This window comes from Leptodactylus fuscus, unplaced genomic scaffold, assembly GCF_031893055.1.
Source record: "Leptodactylus fuscus isolate aLepFus1 unplaced genomic scaffold, aLepFus1.hap2 HAP2_SCAFFOLD_501, whole genome shotgun sequence".
Classification (NCBI taxonomy): domain Eukaryota; kingdom Metazoa; phylum Chordata; class Amphibia; order Anura; family Leptodactylidae; genus Leptodactylus; species Leptodactylus fuscus.
The window spans coordinates 12,175-39,686 of record NW_027440528.1 but is presented as its reverse complement, the minus strand read 5'-3'; the positions used below and the strand labels follow the sequence as shown (position 1 = coordinate 39,686).

The 27,512-nt window shown below is 54.0% G+C and overlaps 1 protein-coding gene across 1 annotated transcript in view; it reads right to left on the bottom strand.

Annotated features, from left to right (window-relative positions):
- ERF (ETS2 repressor factor) overlaps nucleotides 1–18,105 on the bottom strand; it is a 36,291-nt gene extending 18,186 nt beyond the window's left edge. The window contains exon 1 of the mRNA XM_075261855.1: nucleotides 17,978–18,105. Coding sequence (XP_075117956.1) covers nucleotides 17,978–18,002 — 25 coding nt within the window. The 5' untranslated portion in view covers nucleotides 18,003–18,105. The remainder of the gene's footprint in view (nucleotides 1–17,977) is intronic.
- Nucleotides 18,106–27,512: the final 9,407 nt, after the last annotated feature.

The following is a 27,512-nucleotide window of genomic DNA, read 5'->3' as shown; positions in this document are numbered from 1 at the left end:
CAAGCACACGAGTCCAGCTGGAGAAAACACAGCTCACGGGGGAATGAGGGGGTGGGGGTGACGGCATACAATGGGGCTATTGAGAGGAGAACTGGCTTGGACCACTCCACTGGGGCACTTAACCCCTGGACACCAGTCACGCCATCCCAGTAACCTTTAACTCCTCGTGTTTACGTGGACGCCGACAATGTCGCCAGATCACAGAGACGGACTGATGTTAACCACATGTGCGCCGCCACCGCGAGGACGATTAGGAGGTAAATTGAGGGGGGTACGCGCCCCACCTGGCACAGACTGGGTTAAGTGCACGGGTGGGCCACGTGTTTCATATCTGCCATGCCTGTGCGTGGCAGACGTCCAAAATGAGCCCCCACATCTCCTGGTGAATCACTGCGCTCCTCAGCTCACGCTCCCCCCCCCCCCCCATCCCAAACAAGCCTCCCTCCCCCTTAGTCTGACTCAGGCACACAGTCCGGCCTGTTCTCCCTAATTAAAGGGAAAAGTTAGCAGCCTCTGACATCACAGTCTGAATGTGTCCTAAGAGCCGACTTCAATGGGGCTCTGTGTGCAAGACGGCGCTGCGGCACGGCACCCACGAGCGAGGGGTGGGCACCGATACACAATGAACTAATTACTAACTTTACAGAAATGGAAAGAGAAAGGCGGGGGGAGCCGGAGCGTGGCCACACCTTACACCCCGCACATCAAACACAACAACAAGTGACTGCAAGGACGCTGGCACTGCCAGGATGCCCATGGGGGATGCACGATACTGCCAAGCATCACATGAGGCCTGACACAAGGCCAGGCGCTCAACTAGGAGAACAGGCCTCACTGCTGCAGTGCCCACCACCACGTCTACATGACAGGGGCGCGGTGTCCTACGTGTCGCAGCTTTAGTGGCTGTCGTCAGTGACAAGACAATGGTGGAAACAACAAACGGGCTTAGCAATTACCCAGACGGATGAATCGTGCAAACGAACAATGGAAGGACTTCAAGGGCTTAAAGGGGTTGGAGAGATTGTTCTTACTTTCAAAAACAGCAGCACTGTAGTCCATGGTCTGTGCAGCGAATGGGACTGGGCTGCAATACCAGACATGACCTACGGGCCAAAGTGGCGCTGTTTATATAACAAAAAAAAAAAAAAAAAAAATCAAGTCCCCTTTTCTTAATACTGGATATCAAACAGAGCCGTGCAGACAGGTCAGACTATCCTACTGGTGGTGGTCTAAGTGGTAAGACCCCCACTATCGCTGGACACGGCCGCACTTTGTACATCAAGTTCTTATGTTGAAGTCGACGCAGTCTTCATCTTCATAAAAAGTGGAGAACAATGAATTCTGCAGATTTAACCTCCAGAGTGACCACAGGGCTGATCCTGGTGTGGACACCTCGGTGGCCGGGGGTCAGTGTCACGTTACGGGCTGATCCTGGTGTGGACACCTCGGTGGCCGGGGGTCAGTGTCACGTTACGGGCTGATCCTGGTGTGGACACCTCGGTGGCCGGGGGTCAGTGTCACGTTACGGGCTGATCCTGGTGTGGACACCTCGGTGGCCGGGGGTCAGTGTCACGTTACGGGCTGATCCTGGTGTGGACACCTCGGTGGCCGGGGGTAAGTGTCACGTTACGGGCTGATCCTGGTGTGGACACCTCGGTGGCCGGGGGTCAGTGTCACGTTACGGGCTGATCCTGGTGTGGACACCTCGGTGGCCGGGGGTCAGTGTCACGTTACTGCCGTGGACCCTCCAGTACGATACATAGATGTGCCCTAAGACAACCCTGAACGTGTAAGTGCAGACTCTCGCAGCCGGCCCATCACCGTCCAAGATCTAGCACTCAGCAATACCGCCACCTATAACGGGTCTACTACAGACCCCGACCCCCTACCGAAAATCCCCAGGGCTGGATAAAATGAATCAAGATGGCTGGAAGTGATCAGAAACCAAAACGTCTGAGTGCCTAACGCTGCACACAGACGGACAAGGAGGAGATATTGGTTTCCCGCACGTCAAGGTCAAAGCAAAGACCCGAAAGTAGCGCACGGAGGCGGCAGCCCCCGGAGAAGAACTGCAGACACAACCTAACCACACTGCGCCACTTGGCACTGCCCTGTACTCACCCACCACAAGGGCAGGGGGATAGAGTTACTGATCAATACGCAATGTCTTTCTGAAAATGCTAAGCCAAATGTGCGAGCGCTATGACCTCACCACTATCACCATCAAGGTCGGGGAAAGGAAAGGGGGTGTGAAGAGACAGACAAAAGGAGGGAGGGAAGACACAGGACAAGGTACAAGCGCCCGCGGCATGTCATAGATACTGCCGCAATACACTGCTGCCATTCAGGGTGGTACAGGAGGCGCACAACAAAGCCAAAAATACCAGACCCAGAAGAGAGTCCTCCAACCACGCATGGATCCACCAATGGTCAAACCACCACTAAACAGATGGCCGTATACATGAAATGGTCAATAACACAAGCGTAAGGGCGACTTTTGCTGACTCCGCGCCATTTACTTTACATTGATCCAACATTGCGGAGCCTGACAAGAGGTTCAGGAACACGAGATCATTGACCAGTACGGAGGATACATGTGGGGAAGATTCCAAAATGGGCAGTCACATGGCCAAATACTGCAATGGCACTTATCAACGCAACAGCTATTCCTCTCAATACCTTCCATCCCCACACACAGGCAAACCCAGGTCAGCCAAGCATGCATGTATTGGAAGTAAGAGCGGGTACGAGCGTTCAGATCCCTCTGCAGTGGGTCTTATATTCCCTGAGAATACCCCTTATATCATCTGCCCTGGGAAGTTAGAAGCCCCCCATACTCCGGAGACAGCTGGTCTGACTCTGAAATATCCAGTATGTACCATCAGAAGTCGGTAAAGCCAACATGGTGCACCTCAACATAATCTTATCTACAATTACAAGTTACAAAATAATCGCCCTTCTAAGACGTGACCCCATATACTTAGGACCTCAAATGAAGGAACGGACAAGAAATGGCCAAATGAGTCTAAGAACCATTCACCAAAGTATTGGGCAACCTGGTATCTGCTCCTCCATCCCTAGGACATACTCCGCTCAGATTTGTGGGACACTGGAGTAAATTGAGGTTGGGTAGAGGAACGTCACCTATGTGAGGTCCATAAATGATGGAGTGTCAGGAGACACGGTTACAAAGAACCACCTAAGAGCCACTCGTGGTAAGAGGATCGCTGTACACGGATAAATCGCCCATAGTGATCGCCATTCATCACTTCTTTACATTGTAATTATCCTCGACCATAAAGGGATCGGCTGCCGAAAAATAACCAAATCAAAAAGAGATGATCAATTACTGAGCGACATCTGCTGTTGTACTGGGCGCGTATAGGTGAGGAGACGATCGGGAACCAACGATCATTCGGGAAAATTCTGCTCCATGGAAAGAGCGATTAAAATTAGTCTCCTATTCCAAAAAAACTAAAAAACCTTCAACAGAACTTAAATAATAACAAAAACAGAAGACATTTAAGAAAGTTGAGGCCGTCTAAGGAGTCTACACTCCTACAATAGGACAAGTTGGATTAAAAAAAATCTAAAAAAATTTGAGAAATAAATGATCTTAAAAAAAAAAAAATCCACCTTAGAATTTCCAAACCAGATGACTACATTGTCTAGAAATGTTTCCCTTCTGTCGCTGGTCAGATCTGAAACACCTGAACAGATCATGGAAAAGAAAAAAAAAAAAAGCCCAGACAGAAAAACAAACGGGAGGAGGGCGTAGGTTCATGTTTTGGCACAGAGATGCCTTTGAGAAGGTACGGGCTCAGTCTCTCCACCACCTACTGCCCTGGAAGACATCAAAAAGTTTGGTAAGCAACACTACACGTTCCACCACGCATCACGAAGAACAGATCCAGGTCTGTACTTGGCCAAGCCGCAACCTTCCACTTCTGAAACCTCCATAGAAAACAAGTCCAAACAGGTGCGTCATTGGAAAGTGGTGGCCGGCAACTGGATGGCTCTTCAGCTGTTGTCAGACTACAACTCCCAGCGGGCTGGAGACAACAGCTGGAGAGTTACGGCCTGCCCATCTCAGAAGACGGATGGGGACACAGCGGAACTTCTTAGGAAGGGTCAGACCTATTTGTTCCCCTAAACGAAAGCTACTCCAAAACCCACAATGTCGTCTCCAGATGTTACACCCGCATGTTGTGGTCGATCGCGGTGTGGACAGAGCCGCGGATTTCACCAATTGCTTTGGACACAACACAAAGTTCTCCGAGAATCCGCTGAGATAAGACAACGTCGTGTCAATGCAGAATATCAGGAAGGGAACCAGAACCAATTCTGGAACCCAATGTCTAAAGATGGACGCTCCTCGAGGACCAATGATAGACCGACACCTGATGTTCCCACCAGCGTCACACAACAATTTTAGGATATCCCAGGACGGGTCAAGTGTGGACAACACCCACAAGATCTACTCAACGCACAGCATCAGAAGACAACGCTACAGACGTTTCCTCTCTTGTTCTGGACCCCAAACAAATATGGCTTTGTTAAGGACCACGTCACCTTAAAGCCACTCTCCAACCCCCCTCTTCCTGGCCGAATGCCCCAAAACCCACCCTAGGGTGTGACAATCCTTAAACAAAGCTCAGCTTGTCATCCCTGGTTAACTCTCAGAAGGCAGGAGTCGGCGGCCGCCGGAGGCTCCTCGTGTGTGGGTGTAATACCTGCAATGGGTCATTAACTCTTACTCCGCCAGCAGGGTGCAGCCCGGCAGCTCACAGGTTAAGTCTAGGGTGATGTACTTTTGGATGTCAACAGCCAGAAATCTCAACAGCGCATCTATTTTAGTCAGGGATTCCCAATAGGTTGCCCTCGGGCTCCAGGGAAATAACCCAAAGCAAACGTGTTTGCAAGAGCAGCGGCGACGGAGCAGGCGCCCTGGCACGGACGGGGTTAAAGGCAGGTAGTGCGATTAGAAGTAGTGTTAGAGGCGCGTGCACACGGAGCAAACAAACCCAAATGGCAGAGATAGGAGGTAGGTAGGGAGCAGCCTGGCAAGTGTGGGCAGGCCGGGCCGGCAGGAGTGCGGAGGAGGAGGCCCAGGTAACAGCAAACACAAGGAAAAGTTTGGAAAATAATAAAAAAAAAACCTGGGTGTAATTCCTCATCTAAGGTCAATGTCCCAAAACAATCCACATGGCAGGGAAGAACGGAGGGAAGAACGGAGCATTTCTGTCACCTTGTGCCCCAGGCGTGATGTGAAGCCGCCCCATTTGTCTCATGCTGGGAGGGCGTCAAAGGAAAAGATGTGAACAGCAGGCAAGAATGTAAACACCAAAACAACTTGTCAATGTAATTATCCTCCCAGGGAAGGGGCGCTCCCCCTCCCGAAAACCAAAGATTTACTCATTAAGACCTTTTACACCACAACCTCTAGGATGAAGATCAAGGGAACCCAGCTGAGATGGCCGCACGAAGACTTGTGGACATGGAGCCGCCTCACACCATTGAGAAGGTTCCTCGACCTGCCCTGAAGACGCGGTGACGAGCCCACGGCTCCTAAATCTCAGCCGAGGCCTTCAGATGGCCATACATATTAGTGAACCAATGAGTGACCATCTGGGGGACACACTTTGGGACTTATTACTCAAAAAAACTACTTTTTAAATGCCCTATGAGATAAAAGCTCTGGATGAGGAGCCGAATCTGGAGGTCGCCATGTTGCCTGGAGGTCGCCTAGATGACATGGATCTAAACCTGGTGAGATCTCAGTAACCAGGGGCCTCCATGTTACCGTTCACCCAGTCGCCTAACTTTTTGGGACGATTGTGACAGACATCTATGACTGTTCTAAAAACATTGTAAAGTCTACAGAGAAAGCCAAGACGGTGCAGTGGAAAACCAAGGCAGGCCCGTAGTCCTTCAGCGATGATCACCACCCAATGGACAAGGAAACTGGAGAACAAAGAAGGGCTGTAGAGCTTGCAGGTATTTTTGAGGGCTGAGGCCTGACAAGACATGACTACAGTGGCGGCTTCCACTTCACAGATCTTCAAGAATTCCATCCACCACCTCCAAGGATTCTAGAAGAAGCTTCACCATCGATACAGAATCCACCAGGATGCCACACGGACTAGCACCAGCCCATAGGGTTAGATATTCGGCAGGGGTACGTCACATGCCTGCAGGATTTTCAATGCAGATTTTGGAGCACATTCCACACCCAGGACCCCACCATGTGTGACCCCATCTAGACACTCCTATAACAGCGCTGCCACCAAGGAGGACCAGGTGCAGTGACCAGAAGAGCGAGTAAAATACTTGAGATTCCAGGAATTCAGTGACTGTGTATATGGAAGAACATACATGTGGAATCCACTCCAATTATGGTGAGTAACAGAGGCGACCTGTGATAGACCTCCAGACGAGCGAAGGAACACGAGCGCATCAGGAAATTACTAGATGCCAATCTGAGGAGAACAAGCGCTGGATTACTGGATTAACAGGGACAGAGCTACGACGCGCCGTACACCCGGACGGAGAGAACGTTCCATGTACACAATAGTGTACCCCGACGCTATGGGACTCTGGGACTAAGACATTGGCCTATCCTTAGATCATCAGATCGAGACAGGAACGGTTCTCATGGAGCGCGGCTTCTCCGTCAGCGACACGACCAAAGCTGCAATACCAAGAACAGCCACTAACGTGCGGTGCCGGTAAAGAGACATCAAACCCCTCAGTCTATTCCAACACCCGACTGGTGGTGGACCCCGCTGATCTGCTGAGCGTACCGTCATCTATAGCACTCACATAGTCACATGGTGTAGCTGCAGCCACGGCGCCCCCTACAGACACCGCTGCCGGTTCTTATTACTTAACTGATACTTAAGTGTTAACCCGCAGACGCGTGGTCGTAGCATCTGCAGAGTCACGACAAGCGTTTGCATGTTCATACCCGATATCTGCACCTACGTCAACACGTATACAGCTGTACACCACACAAGTGCACTGACCTGTGAAGCCGCCGCCGCTCAGGACGAGGACAGTGCCGGGGACAAATTCCAGTATTATCTCCCGTCCTCACATTCCTGCTCCCTCTTATCCCCACGACTTTAAAGAGACAGGACGCAAATACATGTATATACACAAGAGACGGATATAACAATGGGGTAAGTCAGATCCGACTGAGTCCTGACTATACCACAAGACGGTTGTCAGATTGTCAGAGGAGTCTGGTGTCAATCACGGGCAGGATCGGGTACGGCAGCCGAAATTCGAGACCATAAACTGGTTGTGTTCTGGCTGACAGCGCCGTGACCGACTCTCAGCAAACCCAAATGCAGCAGGTCAGGTGACGGCGCGGCATCACGTGCGGGGAGATAACCTGCCTGGCGCGTATACATGGCAGGCCTGGTATAGACCATGTAGGGCGTGCAAGACTCCGGGCCTGCTGTCGGGTTCTGATTTAATTACTGTTGTATAAATAGGATCTCGGCGATGTAATTAGCCGCATAACGAGAATTCAGACTCCGAACACAAATAGCCGGAGAGGGCACCGCAGCACGGGCACCGCGCACCGTCCACAGCGAGCCCCTCCAAAGACAAACTAAGGCCTAGCAGAGACTGGTTAGGGGGTGAGGAGGAGCTGGCGAGCAGATTGTGCGCCCAGTCAGTATACGGCACGCCCACAGCGCCCCAACCTCGACCCTACCGGGCAGAGACCCCGAGGAGTTCACCACTGAATGATCATCCCGTGGTCATTGCTCTGTCGTGTGTTCAGACATAGAGGTAGATAAGCAGCTCGAGGAAGACATGACGCCGCTTACCTCGGAGGGAAAATAAAATAGGCCTCAGGCACATGCGCGCACACAGAGGAGCGCGAGGGGGTGTCCCAATGTTATAGCGGGATGCACGCAGATTACAATCATGGCCATGTCGTGGAGAAGGTCGGGACGTGCCCTATGATCAGGACGGAGTACCGGAGCCCCCATCAGAAGAGCCTCCACCTGCCGACACACCGGGATGTCAAGTATCAGTCCATCCATAGTTGTCAGCCATAGAGGTCCTCGGACGCTGCCTGTACAAGCCTAGATGGACATACGGGCCAGGTCATAGGGGGATGGGGATGTCCATGGCCCCTTCAACCAAAACCCTACACAACTGACCTCAATCTGACAATATTCCTCCACAGAGAAGACGGCGCGATACAGGCGATGAACCGGCGCAATCCAATCGGTCACAGACCTGAAAGACTTTACGACACATCTCTGAGCTGGGTCAGGGGGTCGTGGCTGAGATGAGGGGAGGACGGTCTCACATGTATCCATGCCCCATCTGAAGACCAGGCGTCCTGGACTTCCGCAGCAGACATGTTCCAAGCCCGCTCTCCCACATACGATCACAGCCTGAGCTGTGGGGGCAACACAACATGGATCCCACGCGGCTCTCCTCCACACAGAGCGTGACTGCTGAAGAGCGAGCGGCCGCACAACACAAGCAGAGCGCCGGCACCTGGGCACACTTAACCCACCGCAGCCCGGCCACACAGCGACAACGTGACTGCCGGCGCTGAATCCAGAGCAAGAGATGCCATAGTGCACAGTATACGGGAACAAGTATACTGCGGTAAGACTGGACGACCCTATAGATTACACTGCCCACTACACACATACTATACTGGGCACTATATACACATACTATACTGGGCACTATATACACACACACTATACTGGGAACTATATACACTACACATACTATACTGGGCCCTATATACACTACACACATACTATACTGGGAACTATATACACTACACATACTATACTGGGCCCTATATACACTACACACATACTATACTGGGAACTATATACACTACACATACTATACTGGGCCCTATATACACTACACACATACTATACTGGGCCCTATATACACTACACACATACTATACTGGGCACTATATACACACACACACTATACTGGGAACTATATACACACACACACTATACTGGGAACTATATACACTACACACATACTATACTGGGCCCTATATACACTACACACATACTATACTGGGAACTATATACACTACACATACTATACTGGGCCCTATATACACTACACACATACTATACTGGGCACTATATACACTACACACATACTATACTGGGCACTATATACACACACACACTATACTGGGAACTATATACACTACACATACTATACTGGGCACTATATACACTACACATACTATACTGGGCACTATATACACTACACATACTATACTGGGCACTATATACACTACACATACTATACTGGGCACTATATACACTACACACACTATACTGGGCACTATATACACTACACACACACTATACTGGGCACTATATACACTACACACATACTATACTGGGCACTATATACACTACACACTTACTATACTGGGCACTATATACACATACTATACTGGGCACTATATACACATACTATACTGGGCACTATATACACATACTATACTGGGCACTATATACACATACTATACTGGGCACTATATACACATACTATACTGGGCACTATATACACTACACACATACTATACTGGGCACTATATACACATACTATACTGGGCACTATATACACATACTATACTGGGCACTATATACACTACACACATACTATACTGGGCACTATATACACTACACACATACTATACTGGGCACTATATACACTACACACATACTATACTGGGCACTATATACACTACACACATACTATACTGGGCACTATATACACTACACACACACTATACTGGGCACTATATACACTACACACATACTATACTGGGCACTATATACACTACACACATACTATACTGGGCACTATATACACATACTATACTGGGCACTATATACACATACTATACTGGGCACTATATACACTACACACATACTATACTGGGCACTATATACACATACTATACTGGGCACTATATACACATACTATACTGGGCACTATATACACTACACACATACTATACTGGGCACTATATACACTACACACACACTATACTGGGCACTATATACACTACACACACTATACTGGGCACTATATACACTACACACACACACTATACTGGGCACTATATACACTACACACACACTATACTGGGCACTATATACACTACACACACTATACTGGGCACTATATACACTACACATACACTATACTGGGTACTATATACACTACACATACACTATACTGGGTACTATATACACTACACATACACTATACTGGGCACTATATACACTACACACACTATACTGGGCACTATATACACTACACATACACTATACTGGGTACTATATACACAGTATACTGGGCACTATATACACTACACACACTATACTGGGCACTATATACACTACACACACTATACTGGGCACTATATACACTACACATACACTATACTGGGTACTATATACACAGTATACTGGGCACTATATACACATATACTATACTGGGCACTATATACACTACAGTGTGTACTATATACACATACTATACTTGGCACTATATATACACTCGGCTATACAAAATATACATATTATACTATCTACTACACACCTTACACAATGCACTCTACACAATCCACCGTACACACACTACACTGTACACTAAATACACCCTGCTATGGGCCATATATGTACCCTACACTGTACAATACATACACCCTGCTGTGGACTATATACACACTATACTGTACACTATATACCCCCTGCCGCAGACTATACTGTACACTATATACACCCTACCCTGTACATTATATACACCCTACACTGTACACTATATACACATTACACTGTACACTATATACACCCTACCCTGTACACTATATACACCCTGCCGCACCATCACAGTTTGGGGCACTTTTCGGCTGCCCGGACATCACGTCACCTATATCTACAAGGACAGACATTACGGTCGTGTTCACATTAGTTGCCGATATCGACTTTGACCAGAAATCTGTATCCGATCCACCGTCAGCTGCGGTATATGATGGCGATATATAAGCGAGAGAAATAAATCATCGTAACCCCGTTCACATGGAGCGGAGGAGAGTCTGTATGGACAAGATGGCCGACACGCTGCAGTGACTAGGGCCGAGCCCGGCGCGGTTGGAGGCCTCACACTATTCTAGTGAACACCACATGTATAATCAGCACAATCACTGCCACCCAGCTTTCCTAAGGTCCTGAAAGGTAAATCTTCCTAGTTACTGGAGTCTCATGCACATGAAGCATCTACAGGTGTGTGTATATATGTATACATCTATAGTGCCGCCATACCGCTGTGTAGCCTGCAGTACAATACTCCACTACTGGCTCCTGTCTGGGGCTTAGACCTGGCACCGAAACCACAAAACAACTTGGCATGAAAATCTGAGGGTCGGAGGTGCAGCACAGGCCCATAGGGGGCGCAGTATATATAATGTATACACACACATACATTATATTATATATACCCCATCTCATGTACTAGGTGTGCGACTACCCTACAGGAGCAGTACAGGCCCATAGGGGAGTGCGGTATATAACATATCTATATACCCCTCTCATGTACTAGCACTCAGGCAGATGACCACCCTACAGGAGCAGTACAGTGCGGTATATAATATATATCTATATACCCCTCTCATGTACTAGTACTCAGGTAGGTGACCACCCTATAGGAGCAGTACAGGCCCATAGGGGAGTGCGGTATATATCTATATACCCCTCTCGTGTACCAGTACTCAGGCGGTGGACCACCCTGCAGGAGCAGTACAGTGCGGTATATAATATATATCTATATACCCCTCTCATGTACTAGTACTCAGGCAGGTGACCACCCTATAGGAGCAGTACAGGCCCATAGGGGGGCGCAGTATATATAATGTATACACACACATAGTATCTATGTATATATGCCCCTGTCATGTACTAGTATTAGGTGTGCGACCACCTATAGGAGCAGCACAGGCCCATAGGGGAGTGCGGTATATAATATACACACACACACATTATATATACCCCCTCTCATGTACTAGTACGTAGGTGTGTGACCACCCTATAGGAGCAGCACAGGCCCATAGGGGGGCGCAGTATATATAATACACACACACACACATATATATATATACATACACACACACACACACACCACTGTCATGTACTAGTACATAGGTGTGCGACCACCTATAGGAGCAGTACAGGCACATAGGGGAGTGCGGTATATAATATATATCTATATACCCCTCTCGTGTACCAGTACTCAGGCAGGTGACCACCCTATAGGAGCAGTACAGTGCGGTATATAATATATATCGATATACCCCTCTCATGTACCAGTACTCAGGCAGGTGACCACCTTATAGGAGCAGTACAGTGCGGTATATAATATATATCGATATACCCCTCTCATGTACCAGTACCCAGGCGGTGGACCACCCTATAGGAGCAGTACAGTGCGGTATATAATATCTATCGATATACCCCTCTCGTGTACCAGTACCCAGGCGGTGGACCACGCTATAGGAGCAGTACAGTGCGGTATATAATATCTATCGATATACCCCTCTCGTGTACCAGTACCCAGGCGGTGGACCACCCTATAGGAGCAGTACAGTGCGGTATATAATATATATCTATATACCCCTCTTATATACTAGCACTCAGGCGGTGGACCACCCTACAGGAGCAGTAATGGTGGCGATGTATCACCCAGGAACAGAAGAGCGCGGCCAGGGCCATGTGAAGACTTTTGGAGAAGCCCCCACAGACTCCGCACTGCGCCGGACCACTTGTGGCGCTGCGACCTTGCAGGACTATCGATTACGGTGATATCGGCTCCTTACGAGGAATAATCCGAGCTGCCGATGGCTTCGCCTTGCACACATCCAGCTTTCCTGAGAGTTGTGTCTACGTTGCGTGCTTATCTCGTCGGGCGCGCGGACTCTTAATACACGGGCAGCGCACCAGTCACGCAACTGATAAGGTGGAAGTCCGGCTTCCATCTGCCGTCCGGGAACTTCCACTTTCTAAGTAGAGGGATTGGTTTTTTCATGAAGTTACTTAAAGGGCCCTGTGTGGGTCTGGTGTCCGCGGCCGCCCCGGGGGTCACACGTCGGTAATGGCGGGGGTATCACCAGCACACCTTGTTTAGAGAAGGGGCGGCCGCTCATAAAAGGAAGAATTTACAATTGTGAAAGGCTCTTCACCTTGTGCATATCTAAAGCACACACAGCCGACTCCGCACCACAGCGGCCCTTTGTCCTGCACAGCCTGACGGGCACCACTAACTCCCCCCCCCCCCCATTGTGTCCCATGGCCCATAATAATACAAGACAACCCTGTAACCAAAGTCCCAGACCAGGAAGGAAAGCGAGAACAAAACCCCAGCAAACTCCAAAGCCGGTTCTTACAGGGCTCCCGGCCGCATGGCTGCTATCTCTTTAAATGCACCAACCCCCCCCCCCCTTTCCCTCCCTCTTCCCCATCCCAAACCACACCACCCTCTCTCTAATCCCTTGAGCCAAAAGCTAAAAGGCTGGAATTCAATCTCTGTTTCAAAAAACCAACATTACATCACTGCGATTCCAGGACAGCTTTAAAGACACAGCGGCGGCTTCGGAGCAGCGCTCGCTCACATTATACATTTACACAGTGGAAACTTTACAAGGAATTTCCATCTGTCTGGGCCTGCAAGTTAACGCAAGGTCTTAACCCTTCAGGGGCCGGCAAAGAGTCAGCCCAACATCGGCCGAAAGTAGAGATTTACGCCATTGGCGGATAATTCGATATTACTGGCGATGGAAACGACGAACTATTGGGGGGTGGTCCGGTCTCCTGCATGCTATATACACACTATATACTATACACAGGCAACAGCGGATAGTACACACAAATAATCGCCAAATTTAAGAACATTGCCCAGAAGTCACCGCAGCGCAAAAACCAAGGAGAGGAGCGAGAAGAGTCCACAGACTCAATTAGGGGCAAGTCTGAACAGAAGCAGAAGAGAGTTTAGGAAGAGAAGCGAGGAGGGCGAGGAAGAGGAGGGGGAGGCTTCAAATTCCAAAAGACAGACAATCAGGCTACCCGGGGAGGGGGGTGGGCTTAAGGTGGCGCCAAATAAAAGGGAGAGGGGATACCAAACAATATTACAAAAGACACAAAAAAAGGAGGGAGATGGGACCCCAGGACTGACAGCTTGTGGCCCCGAGAGAGACACCTGGGAAGAGACCTGCCGGGGGCCCAACGCAAAGTCCTGGGATCGTATCCGTGCACGGGAGGATAGAAAGGCGAATTTATAACGCAATGATTCCTAAAATTGGAAAGAATAGGAATAAGAAATAAAAAATCTACAAAAAGTGGGGAAAGAACCCGCACAAATCGTCTCCCGTAACAAGGCGCCATTTTCCTAAAAACATCGGTATTACGTCTGGCAGAAGAAACAGAGTCACTGCCAGAGGGGCCAAGTGAGGTGACAAGCGGCCATCCCGACACCCCGGGCCCTCCCAGACACAAGGAAGTGACCCCAGGCTGAAAGCAGACGCACCAATAGCAGACGCCAAAACTCACCCCACATGGGGGCAGCTGAGGAGGCCGCACAACCTGCCAGGAGCGGCGGCGGCGGCAGGCCGTGCAGGGGTTAATCCGCGGAGCAGGCTTAGATCATGGAAAGTAAATTGCCATTAGCAGCTTCTGGACAAAGTTTAGCGCAGCTCCACGCCTTAACCCCCGCACGCCCGGCCGCCAGGGCCACCTTAACTGCACACGCTCTGGAGGAAACACAAAGTTCCATTTGGAACGTTAAGCTCGGATACAATGTATCCGACAGGGGAAGGGGGGCTAGAAACAGACAGAACCGGGTGTTAAATATCCCCTGACAGCTCGGGGGGTGCCCTAAAAAGTGAGCGACAGGGCAAGAGAACCGGACAGACAACTGAACCCCACTGCCAGAAGTGCACAACGTCTGACTGCTACAATACCCCGGGGTGCAGGGGGCCGCAACAGTGTCACTATATACCTATAGCACAACGTAACAACAACACTAGGAGAAACGCACAACCATACATCACCACACTGCTACAATACTACAGGCTGTGACACCCCAGGGTGCAGGGGCCACAACAGTGTCACTATATACCTATAGCACAACAACACTAAGAGAAACACACAACCATACATCACCACACTGCTACAATACTACAGGCTGTGACACCCCGGGGTACAGGGGGCCACAACAGTGTCACTATATACCTATAGCACAACAACACTAAGAGAAACACACAACCATACATCACCACACTGCTACAATACTACAGGCTGTGACACCCCGGGGTACAGGGGGCCACAACAGTGTCACTATATACCTATAGCACAACAACACTAAGAGAAACACACAACCATACATCACCACACTGCTACAATACTACAGGCTGTGACACCCCGGGGTACAGGGGGCCACAACAGTGTCACTATATACCTATAGCACAACGTAACAACAACACTAGGAGAAATGCACAACCATACATCACCACACTGCTACAACACTACAGGCTGTGACACAACAGTGTCACTATATACCTATAGCACAACGTAACAACAACACTAGGAGAAATGCACAACCATACATCACCACACTACTACAATACTACAGGCTGTGACACCCCAGGGTGCAGGGGGCTGCAACAGTGTCACTATATACCTATAGCACAACGTAACAACTACACATCAACAACAAGACTAGACAACCATACATCAGCACACTGCTACAACACTATAGAGCTGACACCCTGGGGTACAGGGGCCACAACAGTGTCACTATATACCAATAACACAACGTAACAACTACACACCAACAACACTTCAAGAAACACACAACCATACATCACCACAGAGCTCTGACACACCAGGATACAGGGGGCCGCAACAGTGTAAATATATCATTATAGCACAAATACAATGTAACAACTACACAACAACACTAGGAGAAACACAAAACCATACAATAAACACATTGTTACAACACTACAGAGCTCTGGCACCCCAGAGTACAGGGGGTTGTCACTATATACCTATAGCACAAGTACAACGTAACACCACAACAATACCAGAAGTGCAAGAGAAACGCACAACCATACAATAGCACACTGATACAATCACAACATGTCCAGGATGGGGAATGACACCCCGGGGTAAAGGGGGCTGCAACAAAGTGTCACTATATATCCATAACACAAGTGCAATGTAACACAACACTACAACTACAGGAGAAAATCACAACTACAATCAAGACTGTACAAAACTACTAGTCAGACTACTACAAGGCTCCTGTACACACTAGTACACAGCTATACAGAGAGCACACTACTGCTACAAAACACACTTCATACTATACTGACACACTACTAGTCTATATATATATATATATATATATATATATATATATATATATATGTATATACACACACACTACTGTGATTCCCATACACACACCATGACACTATATACACACAGTGAATGCAGTCAATTACCTACAGCACACTGAGTAACACACAGGGCACAAAACTACTACACACAGTGCATACTACTATACATCTATTACCCCTACACTACTACTATACACACAGTGCACACTACCATACTATGTACACCATACACACTATAATATATAGATTACTCCAACACTACTGTATACAACACACAGTACTATACACACTAACACTATATACACACTCTCAGTACCCAGTTATTATACACACTACAATGCACTGCACACTACTTTATACACACTACTACACGGCACACTACTATACACACACTATTACACTACACTATATACTCCTCCACTACAGTGCACACCCTACACTATACACACTATATACTACTACAGTGCACACTACTATACATACAATATATATACACTGCACACTACACTTATATACTCCTCCACTACAGTACACAGACTACACTATATACACACTACTACAGTGCACATACTACACTATACACACTACTATATACTCCTCCACTACAGTACACAGACTACACTATACACACTATATACACTACACTATACACACTACTATATACTCCTCCACTACAGTACACAGACTACACTATATATACACTACTATACACTCCTACAGTGCATATACTATACACACTACACTATATACACTACACTATACACACTACTATATACTCCTCCACTACAGTACACAGACTACACTATATATACACTACTATACACTCCTACAGTGCATATACTATACACACTACACTATATACACTACACTATATACACTATATACACTACACTATATACACTACACTATACACACTATATACACTACACTATATACACTACACTATACACACTATATACACTACTATATACTCCTCCACTACAGTACACAGACTACACTATATACACACTACTATACACTCCTACAGTGCATATACTATACACACTACACTATATACACTACTATATACTCCTCCACTACAGTACACAGACTACACTATACACACTACTATATACTCCTCCACTACAGTACACAGACTACACTATATATACACTACTATACACTCCTACAGTGCATATACTATACACACTACACTATATACACTACACTATACACACTATATACACTACACTATACACACTACTATATACTCCTCCACTACAGTACACAGACTACACTATATACACACTACTATACACTCCTACAGTGCATATACTATACACACTACACTATATACACTACTATATACTCCTCCACTACAGACGCGTCCCCGGCAGTGAGATAAAGTTGTGCGGCTGCAGCAACAAGTGCGGTAGCGCGTGCGGCCGGGCGCCATGTGGCCGCGCTCACACTTGGCGGAGTTGCGGGACTAGTTGTTGCTGTGGCGGCGGCTCTTACCGGGCTCTGCGGCCGGGGTCTTCATGGCTGTGTCCCGCTGGCTGTGCTGCTCTCCGCTCGGTGCCTGTCTCCGGTGTGAGCCCCGTCTCCTCCCGCTCGGGCCCCGGGCTCTCCTCCTCCTCCGCCCCCTCCTCCCCCCGCTCACATTACACCCGCGGGACGCCCACGCCGTGGGGAGCCGCCCCCTCATGACGTCACCCGGCACACACCGTCGCCATGGAGACAATCCCCCTCCTCAGCGACGCGGAGAACGGAGAGTGACGGAGAACTGGGGGAGAAAGTGGCGGAGAGGCGGCGGGGTGTGAGGGGTGACCTGTACTACAGGCCGGGGTGTGAGGGGTGACCTGTACTACAGGCCGGGGTGTGAGGGGTGAGCTGTACTACAGGCGGCGGGGTGTGAGGGGTGAGCTGTACTACAGGCCGGGGTGTGAGGGGGTGACCTGTACTACAGGCCGGGGTGTGAGGGGTGAGCTGTACTACAGGCCGGGGTGTGAGGGGTGACCTGTAGTACAGGCCGGGGTGTGAGGGGTGACCTGTAGTACAGGCCGGGGTGTGAGGGGTGACCTGTACTACAGGCCGGGGTGTGAGGGGTGACCTGTACTACAGGCCGGGGTGTGAGGGGTGAGCTGTACTACAGGCCGGGGTGTGAGGGGTGAGCTGTACTACAGGCAGCGGGGTGTGAGGGGTGACCTGTACTACAGGCCGGGGTGTGAGGGGTGACCTGTACTACAGGCCGGGGTGTGAGGGGTGACCTGTACTACAGGCCGGGGTGTGAGGGGTGACCTGTAGTACAGGCGGCGGGGTGTGAGGGGTGAGCTGTACTACAGGCCGGGGTGTGAGGGGTGAGCTGTACTACAGGCCGGGGTGTGAGGGGTGAGCTGTACTACAGACCGGGGTGTGAGGGGTGAGCTGTACTACAGGCCGGGGTGTGAGGGGTGAGCTGTACTACAGACCGGGGTGTGAGGGGTGAGCTGTACTACAGGCCGGGGTGTGAGGGGTGAGCTGTACTACAGGCGGCGGGGTGTGAGGGGTGACCTGTACTACAGGCGGCGGGGTGTGAGGGGTGACCTGTACTACAGGCCGGGGGTGTGAGGGGTGACCTGTACTACAGGCCGGGGGTGTGAGGGGTGACCTGTACTACAGGCCGGGGTGAGCTGTACTACAGGCCGGGGTGTGAGGGGTGACCTGTAGTACAGGCCGGGGTGTGAGGGGGTGAGCTGTACTACAGGCCGGGGTGTGAGGGGTGAGCTGTACTACAGGCCGGGGTGTGAGGGGTGACCTGTAGTACAGGCCGGGGTGTGAGGGGTGAGCTGTACTACAGGCCGGGGTGTGAGGGGTGACCTGTAGTACAGGCCGGGGTGTGAGGGGTGAGCTGTACTACAGGCCGGGGTGTGAGGGGTGAGCTGTACTACAGGCGGCGGGGTGTGAGGGGTGAGCTGTACTACAGACCGGGGTGTGAGGGGTGAGCTGTACTACAGGCCGGGGTGTGAGGGGTGAGCTGTACTACAGGCCGGGGGTGTGAGGGGTGACCTGTACTACAGGCGGCGGGGTGTGAGGGGTGAGCTGTACTACAGGCGGCGGGGTGTGAGGGGTGAGCTGTAGTACAGGCCGGGGTGTGAGGGGTGAGCTGTACTACAGGCCGGGGTGTGAGGGGTGACCTGTACTACAGGCCGGGGTGTGAGGGGTGAGCTGTACTACAGGCCGGGGTGTGAGGGGTGACCTGTACTACAGGCCGGGGTGTGAGGGGTGAGCTGTACTACAGGCCGGGGTGTGAGGGGTGACCTGTACTACAGGCCGGGGTGTGAGGGGTGAGCTGTACTACAGGCCGGGGGTGTGAGGGGTGAGCTGTACTACAGGCCGGGGTGTGAGGGGTGAGCTGTACTACAGGCCGGGGTGTGAGGGGTGACCTGTACTACAGGCCGGGGTGTGAGGGGTGACCTGTACTACAGGCGGCGGGGTGTGAGGGGTGAGCTGTACTACAGGCCGGGGGTGTGAGGGGTGAGCTGTACTACAGGCCGGGGTGTGAGGGGGTGAGCTGTACTACAGGCCGGGGTGTGAGGGGTGAGCTGTACTACAGGCGGCGGGGTGTGAGGGGTGAGCTGTACTACAGGCCGGGGTGTGAGGGGTGAGCTGTACTACAGGCCGGAGTGTGAGGGGTGAGCTGTACTACAGGCCGGGGTGTGAGGGGTGACCTGTACTACAGGCCGGGGTGTGAGGGGTGACCTGTAGTACAGGCCGGGGTGTGAGGGGTGACCTGTACTACAGGCCGGGGTGTGAGGGGTGACCTGTAGTACAGGCCGGGGTGTGAGGGGTGACCTGTACTACAGGCCGGGGTGTGAGGGGTGACCTGTACTACAGGCGGCGGGGTGTGAGGGGTGACCTGTACTACAGGCCGGGGTGTGAGGGGTGAGCTGTACTACAGGCCGGGGTGTAAGGGGTGAGCTGTACTACAGGCCGGGGTGTGAGGGGTGACCTGTACTACAGGCCGGGGTGTGAGGGGTGAGCTGTACTACAGGCGGCGGGGTGTGAGGGGTGACCTGTACTACAGGCCGGGGTGTGAGGGGTGACCTGTACTACAGGCCGGGGTGTGAGGGGTGACCTGTACTACAGGCCGGGGTGTGAGGGGTGACCTGTAGTACAGGCGGCGGGGTGTGAGGGGTGAGCTGTACTACAGGCCGGGGTGTGAGGGGTGAGCTGTACTACAGGCCGGGGTGTGAGGGGTGAGCTGTACTACAGACCGGGGTGTGAGGGGTGAGCTGTACTACAGGCCGGGGTGTGAGGGGTGAGCTGTACTACAGGACCGGGGTGTGAGGGGTGAGCTGTACTACAGGCCGGGGTGTGAGGGGTGAGCTGTACTACAGGCGGCGGGGTGTGAGGGGTGACCTGTACTACAGGCGCGGGGTGTGAGGGGTGACCTGTACTACAGGCCGGGGTGTGAGGGGTGACCTGTACTACAGGCCGGGGTGTGAGGGGTGACCTGTACTACAGGCCGGGGTGTGAGGGGTGAGCTGTACTACAGGCCGGGGTGTGAGGGGTGAGCTGTACTACAGGCCGGGGTGTGAGGGGTGACCTGTAGTACAGGCCGGGGTGTGAGGGGTGAGCTGTACTACAGGCCGGTGGTGTGAGGGGTGACCTGTAGTACAGGCCGGGGGTGTGAGGGGTGAGCTGTACTACAGGCCGGGGGTGTGAGGGGTGAGCTGTACTACAGGCGGCGGGGGTGTGAGGGGGTGAGCTGTACTACAGACCGGGGTGTGAGGGGTGAGCTGTACTACAGGCCGGGGTGTGAGGGGTGAGCTGTACTACAGGCCGGGGTGTGAGGGGTGACCTGTACTACAGGCGCGGGGTGTGAGGGGTGAGCTGTACTACAGGCGGCGGGGTGTGAGGGGTGAGCTGTAGTACAGGCCGGGGTGTGAGGGGTGAGCTGTACTACAGGCCGGGGTGTGAGGGGTGACCTGTACTACAGGCCGGGGGTGTGAGGGGTGAGCTGTACTACAGGCCGGGGTGTGAGGGGTGACCTGTACTACAGGCCGGGGTGTGAGGGGTGAGCTGTACTACAGGCCGGGGTGTGAGGGGTGACCTGTACTACAGGCCGGGGTGTGAGGGGTGAGCTGTACTACAGGCCGGGGGTGTGAGGGGTGAGCTGTACTACAGGCCGGGGTGTGAGGGGTGAGCTGTACTACAGGCCGGGGTGTGTGAGGGGTGACCTGTACTACAGGCCGGGGTGTGAGGGGGTGACCTGTACTACAGGCGGCGGGGTGTGAGGGGTGAGCTGTACTACAGGCCGGGGTGTGAGGGGTGAGCTGTACTACAGGCCGGGGTGTGAGGGGTGAGCCTGTACTACAGGCCGGGGTGTGAGGGGTGAGCTGTACTACAGGCGGCGGGGTGTGAGGGGTGAGCTGTACTACAGGCCGGGGTGTGAGGGGTGAGCTGTACTACAGGCCGGGTGTGAGGGGTGAGCTGTACTACAGGCCGGGGTGTGAGGGGTGACCTGTACTACAGGCCGGGGTGTGAGGGGGTGACCTGTACTACAGGCCGGGGTGTGAGGGGTGACCTGTACTACAGGCCGGGGTGTGAGGGGTGACCTGTACGTACAGGCCGGGGTGTGAGGGGTGACCTGTACTACAGGCGCGGGGTGTGAGGGGTGACCTGTACTACAGCCGGGGTTGTGAGGGGTGAGCTGTACTACAGGCCGGGGGGTGTGAGGGGTGACCTGTACTACAGGCCGGGGGTGTGAGGGGTGACCTGTACTACAGGCCGGGGTGTGAGGGGTGAGCTGTAGTACAGGCCGGGGTGTGAGGGGTGACCTGTACTACAGGCCGGGGGGTGTGAGGGGGTGACCTGTACTACAGGCCGGGGTGTGAGGGGTGAGCCTGTACTACAGGCCGGGGTGTGAGGGGTGAGCTGTACTACAGGCCGGGGTGTGAGGGGTGACCTGTACTACAGGCCGGGGTGTGAGGGGTGACCTGTACTACAGGCCGGGGTGTGAGGGGTGAGCTGTACGTACAGGCCGGGGTGTGAGGGGGTGAGCTGTACTACAGGCGGCGGGGTGTGAGGGGTGACCTGTACTACAGGCGGCGGGGTGTGAGGGGTGACCTGTACTACAGGCCGGGGTGTGAGGGGTGACCTGTACTACAGGCCGGGGTGTGAGGGGTGAGCTGTACTACAGGCCGGGGTGTGAGGGGTGACCTGTACTACAGGCGCGGGGTGTGAGGGGTGAGCTGTACTACAGGCCGGGGTGTGAGGGGTGAGCCTGTAGCTACAGGCCGGGGTGTGAGGGGTGACCTGTACTACAGGCCGGGGTGTGAGGGGTGACCTGTACTACAGGCCGGGGTGTGAGGGGTGAGCCTGTACTACAGGCCGGGGTGTGAGGGGTGAGCTGTACTACAGGCCGGGGTGTGAGGGGTGAGCTGTACTACAGGCCGGGGTGTGAGGGGTGACCTGTACTACAGGCCGGGGTGTGAGGGGTGACCTGTACTACAGGCCGGGGTGTGAGGGGTGAGCTGTACTACAGGCCGGGGTGTGAGGGGTGAGCTGTACTACAGGCCGGGGTGTGAGGGGTGAGCTGTACTACAGGCCGGGGTGTGAGGGGTGACCTGTACTACAGGCCGGGGGTGTGAGGGGTGACCTGTACTACAGGCCGGGGTGTGAGGGGTGACCTGTACTACAGGCCGGGGTGTGAGGGGTGAGCTGTACTACAGGCCGGGGTGTGAGGGGTGAGCTGTACTACAGGCCGGGGTGTGAGGGGTGAGCTGTACTACAGGCCGGGGTGTGAGGGGGTGAGCTGTACTACAGGCCGGGGTGTGAGGGGTGACCTGTACTACAGGCCGGGGTGTGAGGGGTGAGCCTGTACTACAGGCCGGGGTGTGAGGGGTGAGCTGTACTACAGGCCGGGGTGTGAGGGGTGACCTGTACTACAGGCCGGGGTGTGAGGGGTGAGCTGTAGTACAGGCCGGGGTGTGAGGGGTGACCTGTACTACAGGCCGGGGTGTGAGGGGGTGACCTGTACTACAGGCCGGGGTGTGAGGGGTGACCTGTACTACAGGCCGGGGTGTGAGGGGTGAGCTGTAGTACAGGCCGGGGTGTGAGGGGTGAGCTGTACTACAGGCGGCGGGGTGTGAGGGGTGACCTGTACTACAGGCGGCGGGGTGTGAGGGGTGACCTGTACTACAGGCCGGGGTGTGAGGGGTGACCTGTACTACAGGCCGGGGTGTGAGGGGTGAGCTGTACTACAGGCCGGGGTGTGAGGGGTGACCTGTACTACAGGCCGGGGTGTGAGGGGTGACCTGTACTACAGGCGGCGGGGTGTGAGGGGTGAGCTGTACTACAGGCCGGGGTGTGAGGGGTGAGCTGTACTACAGGCCGGGGTGTGAGGGGTGAGCTGTACTACAGGCCGGGGGGTGTGAGGGGTGAGCTGTACTACAGGCGGCGGGGTGTGAGGGGTGAGCTGTACTACAGGCCGGGGTGTGAGGGGTGAGCTGTACTACAGGCCGGAGGTGTGAGGGGTGAGCTGTACTACAGGCCGGGGTGTGAGGGGTGACCTGTACTACAGGCCGGGGTGTGAGGGGTGACCTGTAGTACAGGCCGGGGTGTGAGGGGTGACCTGTACTACAGGCCGGGGGTGTGAGGGGTGACCTGTAGTACAGGCCGGGGTGTGAGGGGGTGACCTGTACTACAGGCGGCGGGGTGTGAGGGGTGACCTGTACTACAGGCCGGGGTGTGAGGGGTGAGCTGTACTACAGGCCGGGGTGTGAGGGGTGACCTGTACTACAGGCCGGGGGTGTGAGGGGGTGACCTGTACTACAGGCCGGGGGTGTGAGGGGTGAGCTGTAGTACAGGCCGGGGTGTGAGGGGTGACCTGTACTACAGGCCGGGGTGTGAGGGGGTGAGCCTGTACTACAGGCCGGGGTGTGAGGGGTGACCTGTACTACAGGCCGGGGTGTGAGGGGTGAGCTGTACTACAGGCCGGGGTGTGAGGGGTGACCTGTACTACAGGCCGGGGTGTGAGGGGTGACCTGTACTACAGGCCGGGGTGTGAGGGGTGAGCTGTAGTACAGGCCGGGGTGTGAGGGGGTGAGCTGTACTACAGGCGGCGGGGTGTGAGGGGTGACCTGTACTACAGGCGGCGGGGTGTGAGGGGTGACCTGTACTACAGGCCGGGGTGTGAGGGGTGACCTGTACTACAGGCCGGGGTGTGAGGGGTGAGCTGTACTACAGGCCGGGGTGTGAGGGGTGACCTGTACTACAGGCGGCGGGGTGTGAGGGGTGAGCTGTACTACAGGCCGGGGTGTAAGGGGTGAGCTGTAGTACAGGCCGGGGTGTGAGGGGTGACCTGTACTACAGGCCGGGGTGTGAGGGGTGACCTGTACTACAGGCCGGGGGTGTGAGGGGTGACCTGTACTACAGGCCGGGGTGTGAGGGGTGAGCTGTACTACAGGCCGGGGTGTGAGGGGTGAGCTGTACTACAGGCCGGGGTGTGAGGGGTGACCTGTACTACAGGCCGGGGTGTGAGGGGTGACCTGTACTACAGGCCGGGGTGTGAGGGGTGAGCTGTACTACAGGCCGGGGTGTGAGGGGTGAGCTGTACTACAGGCCGGGGTGTGAGGGGTGAGCTGTACTACAGGCCGGGGTGGTGAGGGGGTGACCTGTACTACAGGCCGGGGTGTGAGGGGTGACCTGTACTACAGGCCGGGGGTGTGAGGGGTGACCTGTACTACAGGCCGGGGTGTGAGGGGTGAGCTGTACTACAGGCCGGGGTGTGAGGGGTGAGCTGTACTACAGGCCGGGGTGTTGAGCTGTACTACAGGCCGGGGTGTGAGGGGTGAGCTGTACTACAGGCCGGGGGTGTGAGGGGTGACCTGTACTACAGGCCGGGGGTGTGAGGGGGGTGACCTGTACTACAGGCCGGGGTGTGAGGGGTGAGCTGTACTACAGGCCGGGGGTGTGAGGGGTGACCTGTACTACAGGCCGGGGGTGTGAGGGGTGAGCTGTAGTACAGGCCGGGGTGTGAGGGGTGACCTGTACTACAGGCCGGGGTGTGAGGGGTGACCTGTACTACAGGCCGGGGTGTGAGGGGTGACCTGTACTACAGGCCGGGGTGTGAGGGGTGAGCTGTAGTACAGGCCGGGGTGTGAGGGGTGAGCTGTACTACAGGCGGCGGGGTGTGAGGGGGTGACCTGTACTACAGGCCGGGGGTGTGAGGGGTGACCTGTACTACAGGCCGGGGTGTGAGGGGTGACCTGTACTACAGGCCGGGGTGTGAGGGGTGAGCTGTACTACAGGCCGGGGTGTGAGGGGTGACCTGTACTACAGGCGGCGGGGTGTGAGGGGTGAGCTGTACTACAGGCCGGGGGTGTAAGGGGGTGAGCTGTAGTACAGGCCGGGGTGTGAGGGGTGACCTGTACTACAGGCCGGGGTGTGAGGGGTGACCTGTACTACAGGCCGGGGTGTGAGGGGTGACCTGTACTACAGGCCGGGGTGTGAGGGGTGAGCTGTACTACAGGCCGGGGTGTGAGGGGTGAGCTGTACTACAGGCCGGGGTGTGAGGGGTGACCTGTACTACAGGCCGGGGGTGTGAGGGGTGAGCCTGTACTACAGGCCGGGGGTGTGAGGGGTGAGCTGTACTACAGGCCGGGGTGTGAGGGGTGAGCTGTACTACAGGCCGGGGTGTGAGGGGTGAGCTGTACTACAGGCCGGGGTGTGAGGGGTGACCTGTACTACAGGCCGGGGTGTGAGGGGTGACCTGTACTACAGGCCGGGGTGTGAGGGGTGACCTGTACTACAGGCCGGGGTGTGAGGGGTGACCTGTACTACAGGCGGCGGGGTGTGAGGGGTGAGCTGTACTACAGGCGGCGGGGTGTGAGGGGTGAGCTGTACTACAGGCCGGGGTGTGAGGGGTGAGCTGTAGTACAGGCCGGGGTGTGAGGGGTGAGCTGTACTACAGGCCGGGGTGTGAGGGGTGACCTGTACTACAGGCCGGGGTGTGAGGGGTGAGCTGTACTACAGGCCGGGGGTGTGAGGGGTGACCTGTACTACAGGCCGGGGTGTGAGGGGTGAGCTGTACTACAGGCCGGGGTGTGAGGGGTGACCTGTACTACAGGCGGCGGGGTGTGAGGGGTGAGCTGTACTACAGGCGGCGGGGTGTGAGGGGTGAGCTGTACTACAGGCCGGGGTGTGAGGGGTGAGCTGTACTACAGGCCGGGGTGTGAGGGGTGAGCTGTACTACAGGCCGGGATGTGAGGGGTGAGCTGTAGTACAGGCCGGGGTGTGAGGGGTGAGCTGTAGTACAGGCCGGGGTGTGAGGGGTGACCTGTACTACAGGCCGGGGTGTGAGAGGGTGACCTGTACTACAGGCCGGGGGTGTGAGGGGTGACCTGTACTACAGGCCGGGGTGTGAGGGGTGAGCTGTACTACAGGCCGGGATGTGAGGGGTGAGCTGTAGTACAGGCCGGGGTGTGAGGGGTGAGCTGTAGTACAGGCCGGGGTGTGAGGGGTGACCTGTACTACAGGCCGGGGTGTGAGGGGTGACCTGTACTACAGGCGGCGGGGTGTGAGGGGTGACCTGTACTACAGGCCGGGGGTGTGAGGGGTGACCTGTAGTACAGGCCGGGGGTGTGAGGGGTGACCTGTACTACAGGCGGCGGGGTGTGAGGGGTGACCTGTACTACAGGCCGGGGTGTGAGGGGTGAGCTGTACTACAGGCCGGGGTGTGAGGGGTGAGCTGTACTACAGGCCGGGGTGTGAGGGGTGAGCTGTACTACAGGCCGGGGGTGTGAGGGGTGACCTGTACTACAGGCCGGGGTGTGAGGGGTGACCTGTACTACAGGCCGGGGTGTGAGGGGTGACCTGTACTACAGGCCGGGGTGTGAGGGGTGAGCTGTAGTACAGGCCGGGGTGTGAGGGGTGACCTGTACTACAGGCCGGGGTGTGAGGGGTGACCTGTACTACAGGCCGGGGTGTGAGGGGTGAGCTGTAGTACAGGCCGGGGTGTGAGGGGTGAGCTGTACTACAGGCGGTGGGTGTGAGGGGTGACCTGTAC